This window comes from Falco naumanni, chromosome 7 (genome assembly GCF_017639655.2).
Source record: "Falco naumanni isolate bFalNau1 chromosome 7, bFalNau1.pat, whole genome shotgun sequence".
Classification (NCBI taxonomy): domain Eukaryota; kingdom Metazoa; phylum Chordata; class Aves; order Falconiformes; family Falconidae; genus Falco; species Falco naumanni.
This window is the reverse complement of record NC_054060.1, coordinates 36,939,265-36,956,411: the sequence shown is the minus strand read 5'-3', so window position 1 is coordinate 36,956,411 and position 17,147 is coordinate 36,939,265. Positions and strand designations below refer to the sequence as shown.

General features: G+C 41.0%; 1 protein-coding gene across 3 annotated transcripts in view; it reads left to right on the top strand.

The window, feature by feature from the left end:
* Positions 1–17,147, top strand: part of PPP2R5C (protein phosphatase 2 regulatory subunit B'gamma) — an 89,011-nt gene that overhangs the window by 26,366 nt on the left and 45,498 nt on the right. The window contains exon 1 of one of the 3 annotated variants that reach the window (XM_040599738.1): positions 6,769–6,978. The exons of the other annotated variants lie outside the window; for them this stretch is intronic. Within the exon in view, the coding sequence (XP_040455672.1) occupies positions 6,885–6,978 (94 nt within the window). The 5' untranslated portion in view covers positions 6,769–6,884. Of the gene's footprint in view, positions 1–6,768; positions 6,979–17,147 lie in introns of those variants that run through there. 3 annotated transcript variants of the gene reach the window in all.

The window sequence follows — 17,147 nt, the reverse complement described above, 5'->3', positions numbered from 1 at the left end:
CTGTTCCAGGGAGATTCCACTTGTGTGGCTGGCTTGATTGCAGCACATTTCACATTCAAGAGTGACCTGTGTGATGGCGTTCATGGTCAGGTCCACCCTTTGATCATGAACACATCTGTATGTAGCATCTCTCCCTAGAAGTCCCAATGTTTTGTGGGCCTGTCAAGCTACAAATAGCTGTTTGTTTTAATGTTCTTCAGTGGCACAGCTTTTGGGCATATGAGCATCTACATGATGTATCTTTAGAGTATCTTTATCTTTACCTGGGCAGGGATTTCTTGCCACAGTGCATCAGCCCAGATGGGTTTACCCCTGCACTGCCAGTTGGTGGTCTGCCATTATTGTAGCCATCCTCATAGGGCATTAACCAGGGGTCAGTACAGAGATGGAGTACTAGCCACTTTTCTCATCCAGCAATCTCTAGGCCTAGTTGGATGGCTTCCACTTCTGCAAACTGACTTGACTCCTCTTCTCCTTCAGTGGCCTCAGAGACTTGTCATGTGGGACTGTACAGAGCACCTTTCCACTTCCAATGGTTTCCTACCCCATGACAGGATCCATCAGTAAATAAAGCATAATGCCTTTCATCGTCTGATAACTCATTATATGGTGGTGCCTCTTGGGCTTCAGCCACCCCCTCAGGCAATGCTCCAAAATCTCTGCTTTCTGACCAGTCCATGATCTCTTCCAAGATCCCTGGGCAGCTGGATTTCCCCAGTCGAGCTCGTTGAATGATAATGCCACCCACTTACTCCATGTAACGCTGGTTGCGTGATGTGTAGAGGGGATGTTTCCTTTGAACATCCAGTGTAACAAAGGCAATCATGGTGCCAAAAGCAGCTGTGCTTCTGTACCAACAACTTCTGAAGTGGCTCCAACCCCCTCATATGCTGCTAGTATCTCTTTTTTTTGGTTGGGGTGTAGTGGGCTTCTGATCCTCAGTACCCCCAGCTCCAAACCCTAATGTCAACCTCAGGTTTCTCCTGATGTTTTCTGCCAGAGGCTCCAGGTAAGACCATGCTCCCCAGATGCAGTGTAGAGTACATTTTGCACAGCTGGTCCTGTCACCTGGGAGGTGATTTCAGTCCTACATCTGGGAGAGTGTTAATTACTGCCTTGTGTCTCTACAGCCACTATGCTGACAGCCTTCTTGGGTGACCCCTTCTTTAACAGCTGTCTTCCCTCTCAGTTCTCCTAAGTGGGCTTCCAGCTTAAAGGTGGGTTCACCATCCCATTTCCTCATGTCCTCACCCTGGACATGCAGGAAGAACTGGAGTGCACCACACAGCACGTGCTTGGGGCTGCCTTTCCCTCTGGGCCAGGAGAGGACTGATTTATTGGAGTGTCCCTGACAGCCAAGGTGCTGACCAGTAGGGATGAGGAAGTACAGAGATTTTCTTCAGAGTTTTGGAGCCAAGAAGACACTTTCTCCACAGTTGGTTTATCTGTATTCGGGCAATACATCACTGCCAAGCTGTTAGAATATGGTATTGGGACACTTTGAATCACCGTCCTCCACATGGCTCTTGCATGCAGAACATCCTCTGGATCTTTGGAGAGTGTTCTTGTTCACTGTTTCTTTTTCACTATTGGGGCAATTACTGTAGTTGTTGTTTGTGTCCCTATCTCAGCCACGGTGTCCTCAGATGCAGTTTGGGTCCCTGCTGAGGCTGAGAGTTCTGAGTACTGAGGATGCAGGGCTTCAGTACGTGTAGCAGTTGCTCCGGAAAACAAACGTCATAAATAACAAATGCCCGCTCTTCCTCCTCCTCTCTCTCAGCTTTTATAGCTGAGCACATGTCATATGGTGTGGAACATCCCTTGGGCGACTGTGGGTCGGCTGTCGTGACTGTGTCCCCTCCCAAGATCTGGCCCACCCCCACCCAGCCTACCGGTGAGGGGGGAATGTTGGAGAGACAGCCTTGGTGCTGTGTGAGCACTGCTCAGCAGTAGCCAGAACACTGGTGTGTTGTCACCACCTTTCTAGCTACCAAGCACAGCACTAGCAGGGTTGCTATGGGGCTCTGCCAGACCCAATACAGAGACCATTTCAATCACGGGCAGGTATTTGCCAATCCTACATTTAATCATTTTTTCCTGTACTGAAAGGGGAGTAAATATTATCAGTTTCTCAGCTTGGAAGGTAGAATGCTATCTTTTGCCATGCTTCAGTCATAGGAATTCTTTAAGGAAGCCAAATGATAGTCCATACCAGTTTCATTCATCCAGGTGAGGATTTTTTTTCTTACCTGTGTATTTCATTTGATAGCTAGATGTTAACATAGTGCTTATTGCCTCTGTGTCCTTGAATTTTCTCTTGGCTGTCCTTTGAAATTGAGTTGGAACTTTTTAGGAGAAGTCCAGTATCCTTCCTGTTGCTGTGATTTCTCCTCCAAATGTGTAGCATCCAGTGTCTTTTCTCCCCTAAAACAAAGTTACTGTCTTTGAGTAACTCACTGTTCAGGGTTGTGAAGAGACCCTTGTTTTCTGTAGCCTGACATTGTTTATGAGAATGGTGCTTGGACTATAATTGGAGGCGCAAAATTGCGTTGGTCCTAGCAGTAAAAGCAAATAGTGTTTTATTCCCGTACCTTTTTTGGGCAGCTGTCTGGTAAAACAGATAATAGGCTCAGCGTAGCTCAAACTCATCCTTTTCCCTTCTTATTTTAACTCCGCTCAGTTTCCTAATCTGGTTCAACCATGCAGCTGCACAAGCCCTCATACAGCGATTTCAGATGGTTGCACCTCAGAGAGGTTGAGAGGTGTGCCTCAGAAGAGGTGGGATTGCAGCAGTAGCTCATACAGACTTAGCTTACCTTAGGCTGCTGTGGAACACAATAAGTTAACGGAAAACCAGTCTGACAATAAAGTAAGTGGCTTTCTGTTGGATTACTGAACTAAACCAACTGAGCTGTGGGTCTGACGACCACTGAAGCAGATGAGAGCAAAATAAAGTAGGAGGGGATTGTAGGAAGGGAACTGAAGCAGCCTGTAACTAGGCTGGTTTAGGTTGCTGAGGGATAGCAACTTCAGCAGCTGTGGAATTACACCTTTAGCTACCTTTAGAGTTGAGACTAAATAGCTCCCTCCTCCTGCAATCCAAAAATGAAAACTCCTCATAAAGTCCGAGAGGTAACTAACTTGATCCAAGGTGTCTTCATGGAAACAGAAGTTCATCCAGTTTTAATTACCATATGTTGTTGATTCTGTTGCTATCAGAATAGCAGCTACTTCAGAATGGAAATAAAGACAGCCTTTGGGCAGGGAAATTTGTTGTTGGGGTGCTGCAGTGTGTTGGTTGTTTTTTAAATGACAACCAAATGGATTGATGTTTTGAAAGACATACTACACAGCCTCCCAGTATAAAGAGAATTCATCAGCTATAGTGCTTGATCCTAAATGTAACACATTTCATTATATCCTAAGAACTTTATATGATTTTCCTTCATTCCCATCATCAGGAAGTTAGAAATTATTACCAGGGTTCATCAGGAAACCTGTAATAGCTACAGCTTTGCTATACTGTCAATATATTTTTTCATTTATTCAATTCTAAAAAAAGGGTAGCCAAAGTTAGTATGGTTTTTGATTCTCTTGCAACAGAAGCATCTTCATAAATTTGTTAAAGTCTTCCTCCCCTCCTCCCATTGATATTCATTAGCTCCGTTCCACTTGCGCTAATATTCTTTCCTTCTCCATTAGTAAGTCAATTCCTAACTCAATTTTCTTTGCGCTGCCCCCCTCCCCCCCCAAGTTGCTCAAAATAATTCACTTTAAGTAAATATTTTCCTTTGGTGGCAAATCAAATATCTTAAGGCTAAAACAAAGGAAGGGTATACAAACCTCCTGATCAGAATGTATGTCTCAATCTGTATGACTGGTGAGAAGATACCAGATTTGATTAATGAGCTAAAGGTCTTACAAAGATTGAATTCTTCAGTTCCGCTAGTATCCTGTCAAAAGCACACCAGAAATATACTGAATTAAACCAGTTTCATGGTAGCTTACCAAGTAGTGGCCTCAGATCTAACAGTCCTGCAAAGAGGAAGAAATGTGAACAGAGTAATGTCTATCTTGCAAGAGAAAACTTTACGTGAATGTGACTTAGTGTTCTGCCAATACTACCGCTAGTGCTGCAAATAGCACGTTTACTCTCTTTAGGTAAGAACAGTGTAGGGGGGGTTGACTCTTAAGCCATGACCTAAAATTTGCTAATGAACCTCCAGCTATTCAAGTCATGCTTATGTATAAAATAGGAAATGGCACTGTAACTAAAGCGACGCTCCTTTTTTTGTTCTGTTGTGTTCCAGTACAGTACTTAAGTTGTATGCCATTGGACCAGCAGTCTGCTTAGCCATTTTAATCTTTCAGGGAGTTTCAAAGAGACAGCAGCAGTTGACCATAAAAGCAAAGGCACAAGGAGAGACAGAGCAGCTGCCTCTTAAAGATGTGGTTACCAAATAAACTACAATTTTAAACCTAACTTGTGCCACTTCATACTGCAGCTTATAACTATGGAACGGCCTAATTGTAATTTAAATGGGGAAAAGAAACAGATTTTGCTTACAAAATTCTGCATATGAAAATATTGCAAGAAAAGTCTCAGTTCTTTAGTTTTCTCCTTAATTGATCAAGATCTTGTAGAAAACTTTGAGGTCAGTCTTGGTTTTTTTTTTTTTAAATCTAGTTTTGTTAAAGGCATATCTCTATGCTAGCTTTTTGTTTTATAAGACCAAAACTCCATACTAACTTAAAAAAAAAAAATACTTTTTTTGGGAGTACACCTCCTCTGTTTTTGCCTGGACTGGAAGAACAAATTTCTTGAACCTCTGTAGTCTTAGGAAAAAGGTTAAAAAAGGCATCAGAAGTTCATGTAATCCATTTTGATGTTCTCAAAAGCAGGATCCAGCTACATTTGTATCATTCATGATGTTTGGCCATTTTTTAAATTACTAGAAAGTCTGCAGTCTCCTACTTAGTTTCACTATGCTTATTGTGAGAGGATTTGATTGAGTATCTAACCTGATCTTCCTTGATGTAGAAGGAATTTCCTGGGCGTAGTGAATGTAGAAAAACTAATGCACTCAATCTCCATAATCATGCTTTAAAAGACTTGGTCAGTCTAGGCCTTTCTAGCAAAAAAAACCAACAAAACCCACCCCAACCAAACCAACCAACCAAAGAAAAGCCACCAACAACCCACACCATACCAAACAGAGCAGCTGTATTTTTTACACTAAGTAATGTTTTCTAGATTGGTCATCTTTGCACTTTCTCGCCAGGTTTACATCCTTCTTCAACTGTGACATCCCAGAGGCACTACTTCAAGTTAGGCCTTGTGAATCAGTAAATCCAATTGATGTTATCATGTGCCTTACGGGTAATATTCTTCTTTTGTTATATTCCAGTTAGTCTTTTTCCTTCTTCCAATTCAGTAATATTTAGTACAGCTCTAACTCACTTTTGATAGTGTAGTATTTTATGTAGTGGCATATAATTTTTCCAACCAGGTATGCATATCCCCTGTAATTTTTGTTCCACGTTTTCATTGCCTTATAACTTACCTAATTGAAAAGTCTCTTCCTCTTTTTTTTATTTACTCCTTCTTTGAAAAGATCTAAGTTAAGATAGCATTGTAAAACAAGTAATTAAATATTTAAAGGTGACATACAAGTGCAAATAGCATTTGGGGAAAAGCACAGATTTGGAGATAGTGGAAATATAACGTTGCTTGTTTCTTAGAGCATCATTCCCGGAGCTGCAGTCCCTGGGAGACAAAACAGTCCTTCAAACAGCCTGTTGTGAAAATAGACACAAAGGTCTCATGTGATGAGGAAGAGGTAGTTTTGTTCCAAATACCTGAAGTAATTTAACTAAAAAGAGTATAGAAATTGTTGTAAATACCTTAAGTAATTTAACTAAAGTTTAGAAATGGTTGTACTCTGAATTTCTGGGGTTATGCAGCAAAATTTTTTTCAGATGCCTATATATTGGTTCTTAGTGCTGCAGTATCTTAGTTTTTAATAATTAAAAAAAAAGTTATTTGTAATTACTAGAAATTTCTAGAAAGGAAACCCAGAGTTCTGCATTATCCAAGTTTTACAGCAATCAAGGTAAACTTGAGATAGGTATGTTTCTGGAATGAAAGAAATACTTGGATGAGCATGAAACATGAGGGTTTTCATCTCCTGAGTGTCCTATGTCTATATTTTTATTCATAACGTGTTAGCAACCAGTCATAAAACAGCTCATGGGAATGCTTATGAGGTTTTATGTTTATAAATCACTAAGAATAATAGTAATTAAAGGACCTGTACCTTACTATGAACTACCTTTTATTACAGCTCTTGAAAGCTGAAGTTGTGGCTGTTGCCCTCAGTGCTGTGGGGGCTAAGTCCCGGTGGGTATTCCTGGCAGCCTTGGGGAAGGAGGGAGTAAGGAGTGAGTAGTAAGTGCTGGAAGGAGGCAGGAGCAGAATGCGTGCGCTCCTGCGAGCAGGTGCGCACTGGATATTGGGGGGGGGGGCGGGGGGCGATACTGGAGCAGCGGTGAGATCATCCTGGTTTGAAGCAAACAAACAGGCGCAACAGCCCAGTCACCTGCGGAGGCTGCGGCTGCTGCTCCCCCGCTGCGCCGGGCCGGGGGCGCGGGGGGGGGGCGCGGGCGCGGTGACAGCCCCGCAGCAGCCCCCGCTCATTTGCGGCCTCCTCGGTGTCATTTGAAGTTGCTGCCGTTAGCCAATGGGGCGCCTCCCGCCCGCTGACATCACAGACCAGCCAGTTCCCTCCAGCTGCAGAGCGCTTCAGTTTCTGTCTTTTTTTAAACTAAAATGGAGGCCGGTCCCTTGCCTTAAGGCACACACCGCCGTGCCTGCCGGAGCCTAGATGTTGACATGTAACAGAGCCGGCAGCAGGATGGTGGTTGACGCAGCCAATTCCAACGGGCCGTTCCAGCCCGTGGCCCTTTTGCATATTAGAGGTGAGTTATTGTGCGTGCGGGAGCGCGGCGCGACCCTGCGACCCGCTCGGAAATGGCCATTGTGGGGACGGGGACGGGGACGGTCGGGCCCGGCCGCGGCGGGGGGGCAAACCCGCTCCTGTTCATTGCGTTCGGGGAAGGCTGAAGGATCCGTCGGGGCGTTTGCGTACACAGTTAAAAGCAGGTTTTGCTGCTTTCAGCCGTAACTCTCCCATCCCCCTTTCAAGCTGTGCTGATGTCAAAGGATGTGAAGTCACTACCCAGAAAGGTATTGAGTGGGGGGAGGGAAGAGCCAAGTTATCACTGTACAGTTTGTATAGAATAAGGGCAAACGGTTGGTGCGCTTCAAAGCCTTTTTTGTGCGAATCGTTCAGATAGAGCTCCTTCCAAACCCGCTGCAGCGCGTAAAAGAATTGCAAGTGTTGTTGGGGGAGGAGGGGGGGGGAAAGAGACGTGACATTTATTGTGAAAATATCCTTTATGTATTCAGAAAGCATTTCCTAGAAGAGATGCGGTTCGGCTTTAACAAGCAAGCTCTTATGTGCCTGTCGCTTTGTGCAGTTCTGAATGTTAAATTTCTTCACAGAATGCATTCTTTCGGGTTGATAGAATTAGTGCATTGAAAATCCATGTTTTATATAATTCATTGGAAAAATACATGTTGGTATGACACTTTTGCATAATACTAAGCGTCTATCTCCTGTATTTTTGCAGTTTGTAAGATTTTGAATTGCTGTACGGGGGTTTTGTGTATATTTTTGGCTAGCTGTTAACCAACAAAAGCTTTTCCGAGGTTTTTTTTTGCATCTATTTAAGGTGGTTTTGGTTTAGAACTTCTTACAAGAGCAGAACATACATTAGATGGGATCAGCACACCTTGAACAATGGCATTTATATGCAAGAAACACAGCTGATACTGTTCTTAATTACCTTTGCTTCTCAGTTTTCACTGGTATAGGCTATATGTTAGTAGTGAAAAGAGTATATTTTTTTTATTAATATTCCATACACTGAAACAAATTTTGCTTTGAAAGTTAAAAAAACAAAACCCAACTGTTAAGAAGCTTGCTGCCTTAAGCAGTAGCACTGGTATTCATCACGAAAGAAATCACGATTTCTCTTTACCTTTTAAAAGAGCCATATCCTTCTCTGTCTGAAGCGGGACTGGATGTATTCTAGAAGACTCTAATTTTGGTCTGTGAGTGGGGGGGGGGAATGCAATAACATTCCCTTGAGTTAGAATAAGGGACTGTGCTTGTTGTCAAGGGAATATAAATGCATCTGCCTGACCTGTAGACAGGCCTTTGCTTTTCACTCCAGAGAAATTACCTTAATTCTCTGATAGGTGCAGCCTTTTGGAAGGGGAGAAGCACCATCTTTTCAAGGTGCCCATTAGGAAAACAAACGAAGGTTGGAATCAGAATGATGAAATGTTGTAATGATGAGCCTTAATAATCCTTTGTCTCAATACAATAAAAAGGTTTTTGTGAATTTATTATCCCTGTTGTTGCTCCAATCAAATACATAATTGTGGAAACAACAGATTTTAAGAAATTGTTCTGAAATTGACTTTCCTTCAGTTTCCTTGAATTTGACTTGAATTCTTGGTGCACTGGATAGTACAGTAGAGGTTAAGGAGTTTTGTGGTTTGTTTTGGTTTGGGGGTTGGGAGTATTTTGTTTGTGTGGGTTTTTCTGGTTTGTTTGTGGTGGTGTTTTTTTTTTTTTTTTTAAATGGATGATGGGGGTGGACTTTCTTGTAAGCAGTTAAGGAATAACTGGGGAGATTGCTTTGCATTTTTCAGATGGTAGGAAATAAGATATGACCCTGGTGTTGTAGCCCAAGGGAGTTTCTTGACACTGGGAAACAAAAAGCATCTCTTCTATACATACATACATATATACAGAAGTTGCATTGGTTTTTTTGTGTGTACCTTACCTCACTAGCTGCTCTGATGCTACCAGTGCTGATCCTCCTCTAAAATAAAGCCTGTCAGAACAATACATCCAAAATTAATAACAGTAAAAATTAACTGGTAACTTTGAAGCCTAATGACACGTTTTTACTGTTTGTCTCAAAATCCATGCTGTTTTTACAGTTGTCCTTTTACATCATTTGTTGCAGTATAGGATTAACTTTATAGAAGTACGCCTCTTTGCAGCTGTAAGAGCTAAAACTTCAATGTCAATGTCAAAAGCAGGGGGGTGGGAGCACAAGCCCCTCAGTTGTTTCTGGTAGATCTAGTTTGTTGTAATAAAGAAGATACTGCTTTATCACCAATTTCATATAATCTTTAATGTAAAATTTTGAGATGGTGTATTGTATTTTATTTTACCCTTATATTGTAGCTACCATATTTTACCTTAATCTTATTTTTAAAAAATATCTGTGAAGCCTTGTGGACTGCACTATCAGGACTTTGAAAATAAAAATTGCAGTCTTCCTTTTAAAGTTCATTCTAAAGCACTTTCTGTACCTAGATCATATGGAGCATGTAATATTTGCAGAATAAAAAAGAGAACTTCTGATCTGGCATGAGATGGGAGCTTGCTCCCCTTCCTTTTGCCCCTCCGAGAACTGCAGACAGCTTTATTGTCTGGGCTACTTGCAGCTTTGCCAAAACAACATAGTTAGAAAAATAGATGCAGATGGTTTTTAAAAATGATGTTATGAGTCTTATGAATAGGAGATTAGGGTGTCAGAATTTTATTGACTGCTGTTGCTGACGCTGGTATCTGCACCATCACCTATAAGGAGGAGCAGTAGTTATCAGTAGGATAAGGTGGTGTCAGGGCCCCAAATACCCTGTTCTCCAGCAGTTCATTTGGCTGACAGTGCTCAAGGTCATCATGGATATGGTCCACCCATGTAATCTTGAGTCAGACTGCTGTGGAAACAGCTGTGAGAAGTCTTATCAGGGTTTCCCTTTTGCTCAGGAGTTGTCTTTAAGCTCAGGCTCTAGCTTGGCCTTGACCATTGCCTCAGCTGGGTTGCAACTATGTGGTTGTGCAGCCGTGTATCTCGCTGATGTGGATCCTGATGTTTTGACTACCTGGCTTGGTGTGCCTCTTCACTGTAGAATTGTTCAGCACCCACTGGACTGTTGACTGACCCTGATCACAGAGAGTACACCTGTTCTCCGTTCATTTGTTCAGGTACTGTGAGACTATGCCCTTTGTCACAACTGCTGGCAGTTGTTCAAGACCAATGTGTAGAAATCAGGTCTGCAGAAGATGACTTTGGACCCATTGCTGGAAAATACCAAGCACCAAAAGATCATAATCCACACTGAATGCAAGTGGCATGGAGCCATTGCTCTATGTTATTTGCTTATGCTGAAAGCACTGCCTCAGTCAGAGTGTTTGGCCTGCTGGGGTGATGAGCCCTTGGTCATTCCACCTGCAACAGGCTTTCCAGGCGATCTGAGTTATGCTGCCGCTGCATTGACCTTTTTCTAGAATACAAAGATGGTGCATAATGGTCAGTTGAACTGCTTGTCACTGGTTATGGTGAACTGACAACTTCCCTTGTATTGGAATGATCCAAAGCTTCCAAGAAAACTACAATTCCAGTTTGAGCAGCTGGTATGGTCATGGAGTAACTAATGTGGTTTATGATCCTGGATAGAGACTTGAGCTTGTAGCTGACTGTGAAATAAATGACGTGGCCAAAGCGACTGGTCGTGGGATATCTGTATGGAGAGCTCCTTTTAGGATCTGCATGCATAGACAGGTCACTAACTGTGAAGATGACATTAGGACAGCACAGACAAGAGGATTATTAGTTATTAAGAATTTAACATTTTTATAAAAAGGAGGAAGCAGAGCTGGATGGTGTTTTCAAGATACATCTTTCTCCTTATGGAGTCCTTCTGGCAGCAAAACCCCTAGGGTGATGGAAGTGCACTCAAGTCCCTGACAGGAGGATCCATGTAGATGAGGCCTGGGGGAAAGCACTGGGATCTTTTGATTTCGACCTCAGCACTTCAAGCAAAGAAAGCAGCTGTAAGAGCACCCTGGATTAGGACAAATAGTAGACATCGGTCACTAGACTTGGGTTACCAGTTCATATTTACTGTTTTGAGTTGTCATGAAAACTGTAGTAAAGAGAGCTGTTAGCGGCAGAAAATCAATGTAATTAACTCTGTAGGCAGATTATAAATGTTTATTCGGGGGGGGGGGGGGGGGGCGGGGAACGGGACAGGCAGACGTTTTTCATCAGGAATACAGTTCACTGCTATTAGGAAATATCTCTTAATGCTATCTTACCAGTACATACCAGTAGTCCAAATACTAGTGTTTTTATGAACTCAAGGCACAGATATTTGAACAAAATATGGGTAAAACTTTGCTCTGATCTACTGATGCAGAATTAGCAGAATATAGAAGTTACTTTATTGCTGACTGGCTGGGACTGGTAATGCCTGTTCATGCTTTTCAAAAATTATTTTCAAGATGTTTTGCAAGACATACTGAAAGTTGTGTGGGAAGGAGGGTGAGAACACCCTGATACTGCATTAACTCAAACTGATGCTTCCTGTGGGCCATAACCTCTTTGAAATGCCTCATTGTCCACCCTCCTCCTCTGCCTTCCAGAGCAGCAATTTTTTTTTGACAGATTGGACTTTGTCATTATTTAAGTTCCTTTATGTGAAATATGCTTTGACTTTTTTCAAAGATGCGAGTGATGTTAGCTTTGTCCATTCTTTCTATGTGTTCCTCGTACGTATTAATCTTAAGTGAGGGATTGTGGAAGGTAGTTCATATTCCGTCTTCACATAGGCCTTTTCTACGGGGCTAAAAATACCACTGGTCATGTTTTTGTGATGTAATTTCTGACAATAGATAGAAATTTGCATACTTGTTGAAGCATGCTGAAAGATCATTGTTCTGTTGGGTTGGGTACTAACGCAGCATCAAGCACCTGTCTGTGGTGTTTCCCCTGAGCTCAGGCCACATTTGATCTGGAGCAGAAAGGTTGCCCGATCACCATTGTACTGGGTCTGGCAGAGCCCCATAGCAACCCTGCTAGTGCTGTGCTTGGTAGCTAGAAAGGTGGTGACAACACACCAGTGTTCTGGCTACTGCTGAGCAGTGCTCACACAGCACCAAGGCTGTCTCTCCAACATTCCCCCCTCACCGGTAGGCTGGGTGGGGGTGGGCCAGATCTTGGGAGGGGACACAGTCACGACAGCCGACCCACAGTCGCCCAAGGGATGTTCCACACCATATGACATGTGCTCAGCTATAAAAGCTGAGAGAGAGGAGGAGGAAGAGCGGGCATTTGTTATTTATGACGTTTGTTTTCCGGAGCAACTGCTACACGTACTGAAGCCCTGCGTCCCAGGAAGTGGCCAAACATTGCCTGCTGCTGGGAAGAGGAGAAAAACATCTTTTGTTTTCCATTGCTTCCATGCACACGACTTTTGTTGTTACTTTATTAAACTGCCTTTATCTTGACCCACAAGTGGGTTTTTTTTCATCGTATTTTCTTCCCTTCCTGTTCTGCCGAGGCAGGGAGTGATAGAGCAGCTTGGTGGGTACCTGGTATCTAGCCAAGGTCAATCCACCACAACCATGAACAACTGTCAGGCTCTTAAAGCATCCAAGTGATATCTAGCTATTGCAAGATGCTTTTCCACTTACTTTTATGTTTTCATACTTTACTATGAAAGGTCAAGGCTCTTTTGACAATGTGTAAACATAGGAAACAACTTTTAAGTGAGCTGCATATTGTGTTTAAATCTGAAGTACGCAATTTATTTCTTAAAGGAGAAAAGTTCTTTTTTGTTTTAGAAAGAACCCAGCATGTGTTTCTTTTTTCTTGAAGCATAGTTGACCTGAAGATACTTTTGTCTAACCATACTTAAAATCAAGAAGGCTGTTGCTTTGGAGGAATTGTTTTGAAGCTACAATAAAAAACACCAACAAAATTATCCATTTTGTAATTAAATGGGAAGCAGAGGCCAAACCCTCACGCTTCAGAAGGAAGCAGAACAGTAGCCATTAATCTCATGATGTAGAAAAGGAGGCTCAAAGAGTTTGTTTGGCCTGAGGAGGAGAAGGCTAAGGGGATAGCTTGTCCTCAACTAGTAGGTGGGAGGATATAGAGAACAGGCTTCTCAGAGGTCCACAGTGATTGCGTGAGAAAAAAACAATACAAGTTACAATACAGTAGATTGCAACTGTATACAAGGAGGAGAAAATTTCACTATAGGAGTGGTTAAACCCTGAACAAGATTCCAAAAGGGCCTGTGAAATCTCTGTGCTTGGAGATACTTTAAACTTGACTGGACAATGCCATGAGCAGCTGGGTTTGTTTAGCTCACCCTGCGTTGAGTGGGGGGTTAGACTAGCAGAAATGGTCTCTTTTTGGTGAAATAGGAAAAAAAATAGTTTTCTGTGGTTCTGTAATTTTGTTGCATGTTGGACCAAAAAGTGACTGGCTTTACCGTCACTTAAAATATTACAATATCAATTTTAACATAGCCTTTTAAATTCAAACAGCAATACTCTTATTGTAAACTATCCCACCACTACCCCCCCCCCCCCCCCCCCCCTTTTTTTTTTTCCTGCTTTGGTCATTAAGGCAGACTTCTTAATATGTTTGGTGCTAGCATGCCTATTAGGAGTTACTTACTTGTGTTAACTCGCAGTTTATGGTGGTATGGTGTTTTAAATGATTTTTACTTCGTTTTGCAAACAGTTAAAGATGAACAACTGGAACTGCATGCAGGATTAAAAAACTGGCACACTAAAAGGGTGTTTCGTTCATTTCTTAATAATCTGTTAGGAGTCAGCAGTACTATAAAAAAACATGCCACAATCTTTTTATACAACATCTGCAACTCTAGAATAAGCTAGAACTTATGAATGTACAGTCAGGTATTTCACCCACATTTCTTAACGTTTACGAGCTTTTGTAAAAAATCTAATATGTTGAATTCACTTGCTCAGTATCATATTTTAACAAGCTTTAAACAGACAATAAATACAGCATTAACAAACCTTACTGTTCCTTTTCTGTGGTGTTTATAACATAAATTGTTTAATGGTGTAATTTCTACCACAGAGCCTTACAACATGTTTCTGGTAATCTTCCTGCATTATAAAGACATAATGTTAAAAGTCGAGAATCCAGGGATAATTGCCATTTTTCAACTTTCTAATACTTTCCAAGAACCTGATAAATACAAAGCATAATATCCCTTATACGTGCTCAGTTTGCCTTTTTTGGGGGTATTAATGTTTTTTATCGGCTGAAGCTGGCCTATACTGATTATGAAAGCTTACTTTAAAATCTCAGAAAGTCACCTTTCATGTTACTGTGTTTTTGCCATCAGTGTGTACTGCAGTAGAAAATTAATCATCCTTCTGTTTTGTGTAATGATAATTTTCACCTTCACACACCTCTTGCGTTTTACACCTAAGTGGGTATTTTGAAGGATTATGACCTTAACTGGTCTGAGCATGTATGTTTATCTAAATATTAATTTCCTTTAATATATTTAAATTCAGTAAACATTTAAGGTATAGAGACTCTGTTGTGAGAAGTGAGTAAAATCTTCCTAGGAAGAAAGTTACATGGAATACACCTCTTAATCATTTTCTTCAGAGGTGCTTCCATGACAGAAATAAATTGTGCTAGTTCTTTTTCAGTGAATTTAAATTTAAAAAATTACAGTAACTTGTAAAATTACATGTTTGTTTTTACTTTTGTGGAAATATTCCAGTGAAAAAGACCTTCCAACGTTTTTTTTACCCCTGCTAATCCAATAAATGGGATTTCCCATGGCCAGCACATATCATCTGTCCTGCTTGTGGGTCGTAGTTGTTGTTGGCTTTGGATCAAATGGATAAACCTCAGCTAGAGATTTAAAGGAGATAAAAATGCTTGTTCTTCCCTTTTCTCCCATATGAGCCAATTATAATTTGATAATCTGAAGAGGTGAGAACCCGCTGCATGTTTGGGCTGATACCTGTGCCTTCCTACGATGCTACTCAGACACTGTTGGTACTCAACCTGACTCCTGGAGCTCATAGTTATCCATCTTGCCAAAAGTTTCCTGTATCCTCATAGCAAGTTCTCGGTCACTGATGCTCATGAATATCACTTAACCAGTTGTACACCGGATCATTAGCTTTGAAAGTCACCCACTGTTCCTCCCAAGTATTGCCTCAAAAAGGAGAAACAGGACCATCTTCCTCAAGAACAAGTAGCAGTTCTATTCTTAATGAGCCTAGGCCCCTCATATCTATAGGATTATGAAGTCTTTACTGAAGAGTTTCATCAATTAGTATTAGATAGTCCTCTGAGAATTCAGATGATTGATACTGGTACAGGTGTGTTATTGTATTGGCTGTTGTATGGTTTTGCTAGATTTTTTGGAAGGGCATCCAGGCATAGCCACAGTACATAGCTAGACACACAGACTGATGGTTTTTTACTGGTATGTACTGAAGCAACTCAAGGGGAGTGTGTTCTAATACTTGACTGAGAGCAGATTTGAACTAGGTTCCTTAGTTATCGCTCCTGCTGCGTTTAACATGGTGACACGTTCATTAACTCTTCGCTTACTGTGCATCACTTTATGCCGGAGGATGTACTTTACCTTGTTGCTGCTTTTACTCTGTTCTGTCATTCCTCTTACTTCATTTTATTGAGTTGTTTTTACTTTTGTATAGATCCTTTGCCCATGTGAAAAGTGTATGTATAACTTCTGCTGGAAACAATTAGGGTGTTAAGTATTCACACTGCACTTGAAATCTCTCAAGGGTATGACTGTAAAAATATCTCTGGAGGGGACTTTCTATTGAGCTGAAAATTCCATGAAATTATAGGAAGGTAGTCAGCTGGAATTTTTAAGTTACATTTACTGACTTTATGGTGTAATTTGCATGCTCTTTCAAGGAAGCAAAATTATATCGGTGTAAATCATCTGGTTTATGATTAATCTCAAAATATTTTTTAGCAACAAAATTCAGCATCATCTGTTTTGGAGGAGAATTTCTATTTCTGTTCAAAGCTTTTAATAATTAACTGAAACTTCTGTAGAGTCAGCTAATTCTCTCCATGTGCTATCAAATACTGTTAGCTACTGAAACTGCATTGTAAACCACACAGATCAAGTGAGCACCAGCAATATTTAATGGATACGGGAATATTTGCATCACATGCAGAGATGTTCATCTGATGGAGGTGGTTTTATGTTCTAATCTTTTTGCCGGAGGTGAACACCCTATACCAGTGAAAGTACAGTCTTGTCAGCCTAGCAGAGCCGGTGCTTGGCTTCTGCCCGAATTCTTGTCTCTCATGACTAAAGTGAGTTAAATGATGCTCTGAGTGCATGATATTTTAAAGCCACATCCGCACCTCTTTTAACCAATTCCGCTTAATACACCTACAAATCATGCAGTACCATTTCTACTATAACTTGCCATGCAAGTTTTCTTTTTCAAAATGCAGTTAAAATTAGGGGTGGGTTCTGACTCTGGATTATTAGCCATCGTGGAAGTTTTATGTCAACTTCTATAATTGTTCTTATTACTGGTAATGATCTGTATTTTGTGAAGTAAATATTTTCTTGAGGTTACACAAAGAAAAAGTGATACATGAAATGTAAAGAAGTAAAAAATTATTCATTTGGGACTTTTCTAGTTGTAGCAGTCTACTAATTTGAAAACACTTTTTGAGGAGTTTTATGGAAGGTTTCTAATTTGCATTTTTGGATCAAAGCTACCAGCTGTGTGACTTCACACAGCCTCTGGAACCAAATTCTCATATTGCTTTTGTATTCAAAGTGAAAGCATAATAATGTCAGTGATGTTTCAAAGGTGTCCTATGTTTACTCAAGCCATGTTGGAGAGAGAACTTGAACAAAATTGATCAAAGCCTGAAATCCCATTGTTTACAGAAAAAGTATATAGTCTGTTCTTTGGGTGTAGTAAATTTTCCTTCAAAAATATTTTCCAAACTATTTACTAGTCTTAACATTAGAATCTTTCTTCTTACCTATTCCCAGAATATTTTTATATCTTTTCTCATTACATCTAACCTTCTATATAAAGTATCTTAAAAGCCAAATATTTATGCACAGGGGTTTTTTGAGGACTGTTTGTTAAAGCTATATCCATGCTGTAAAAACTGTGTTGTTCTTGTCCCTGTAGGAA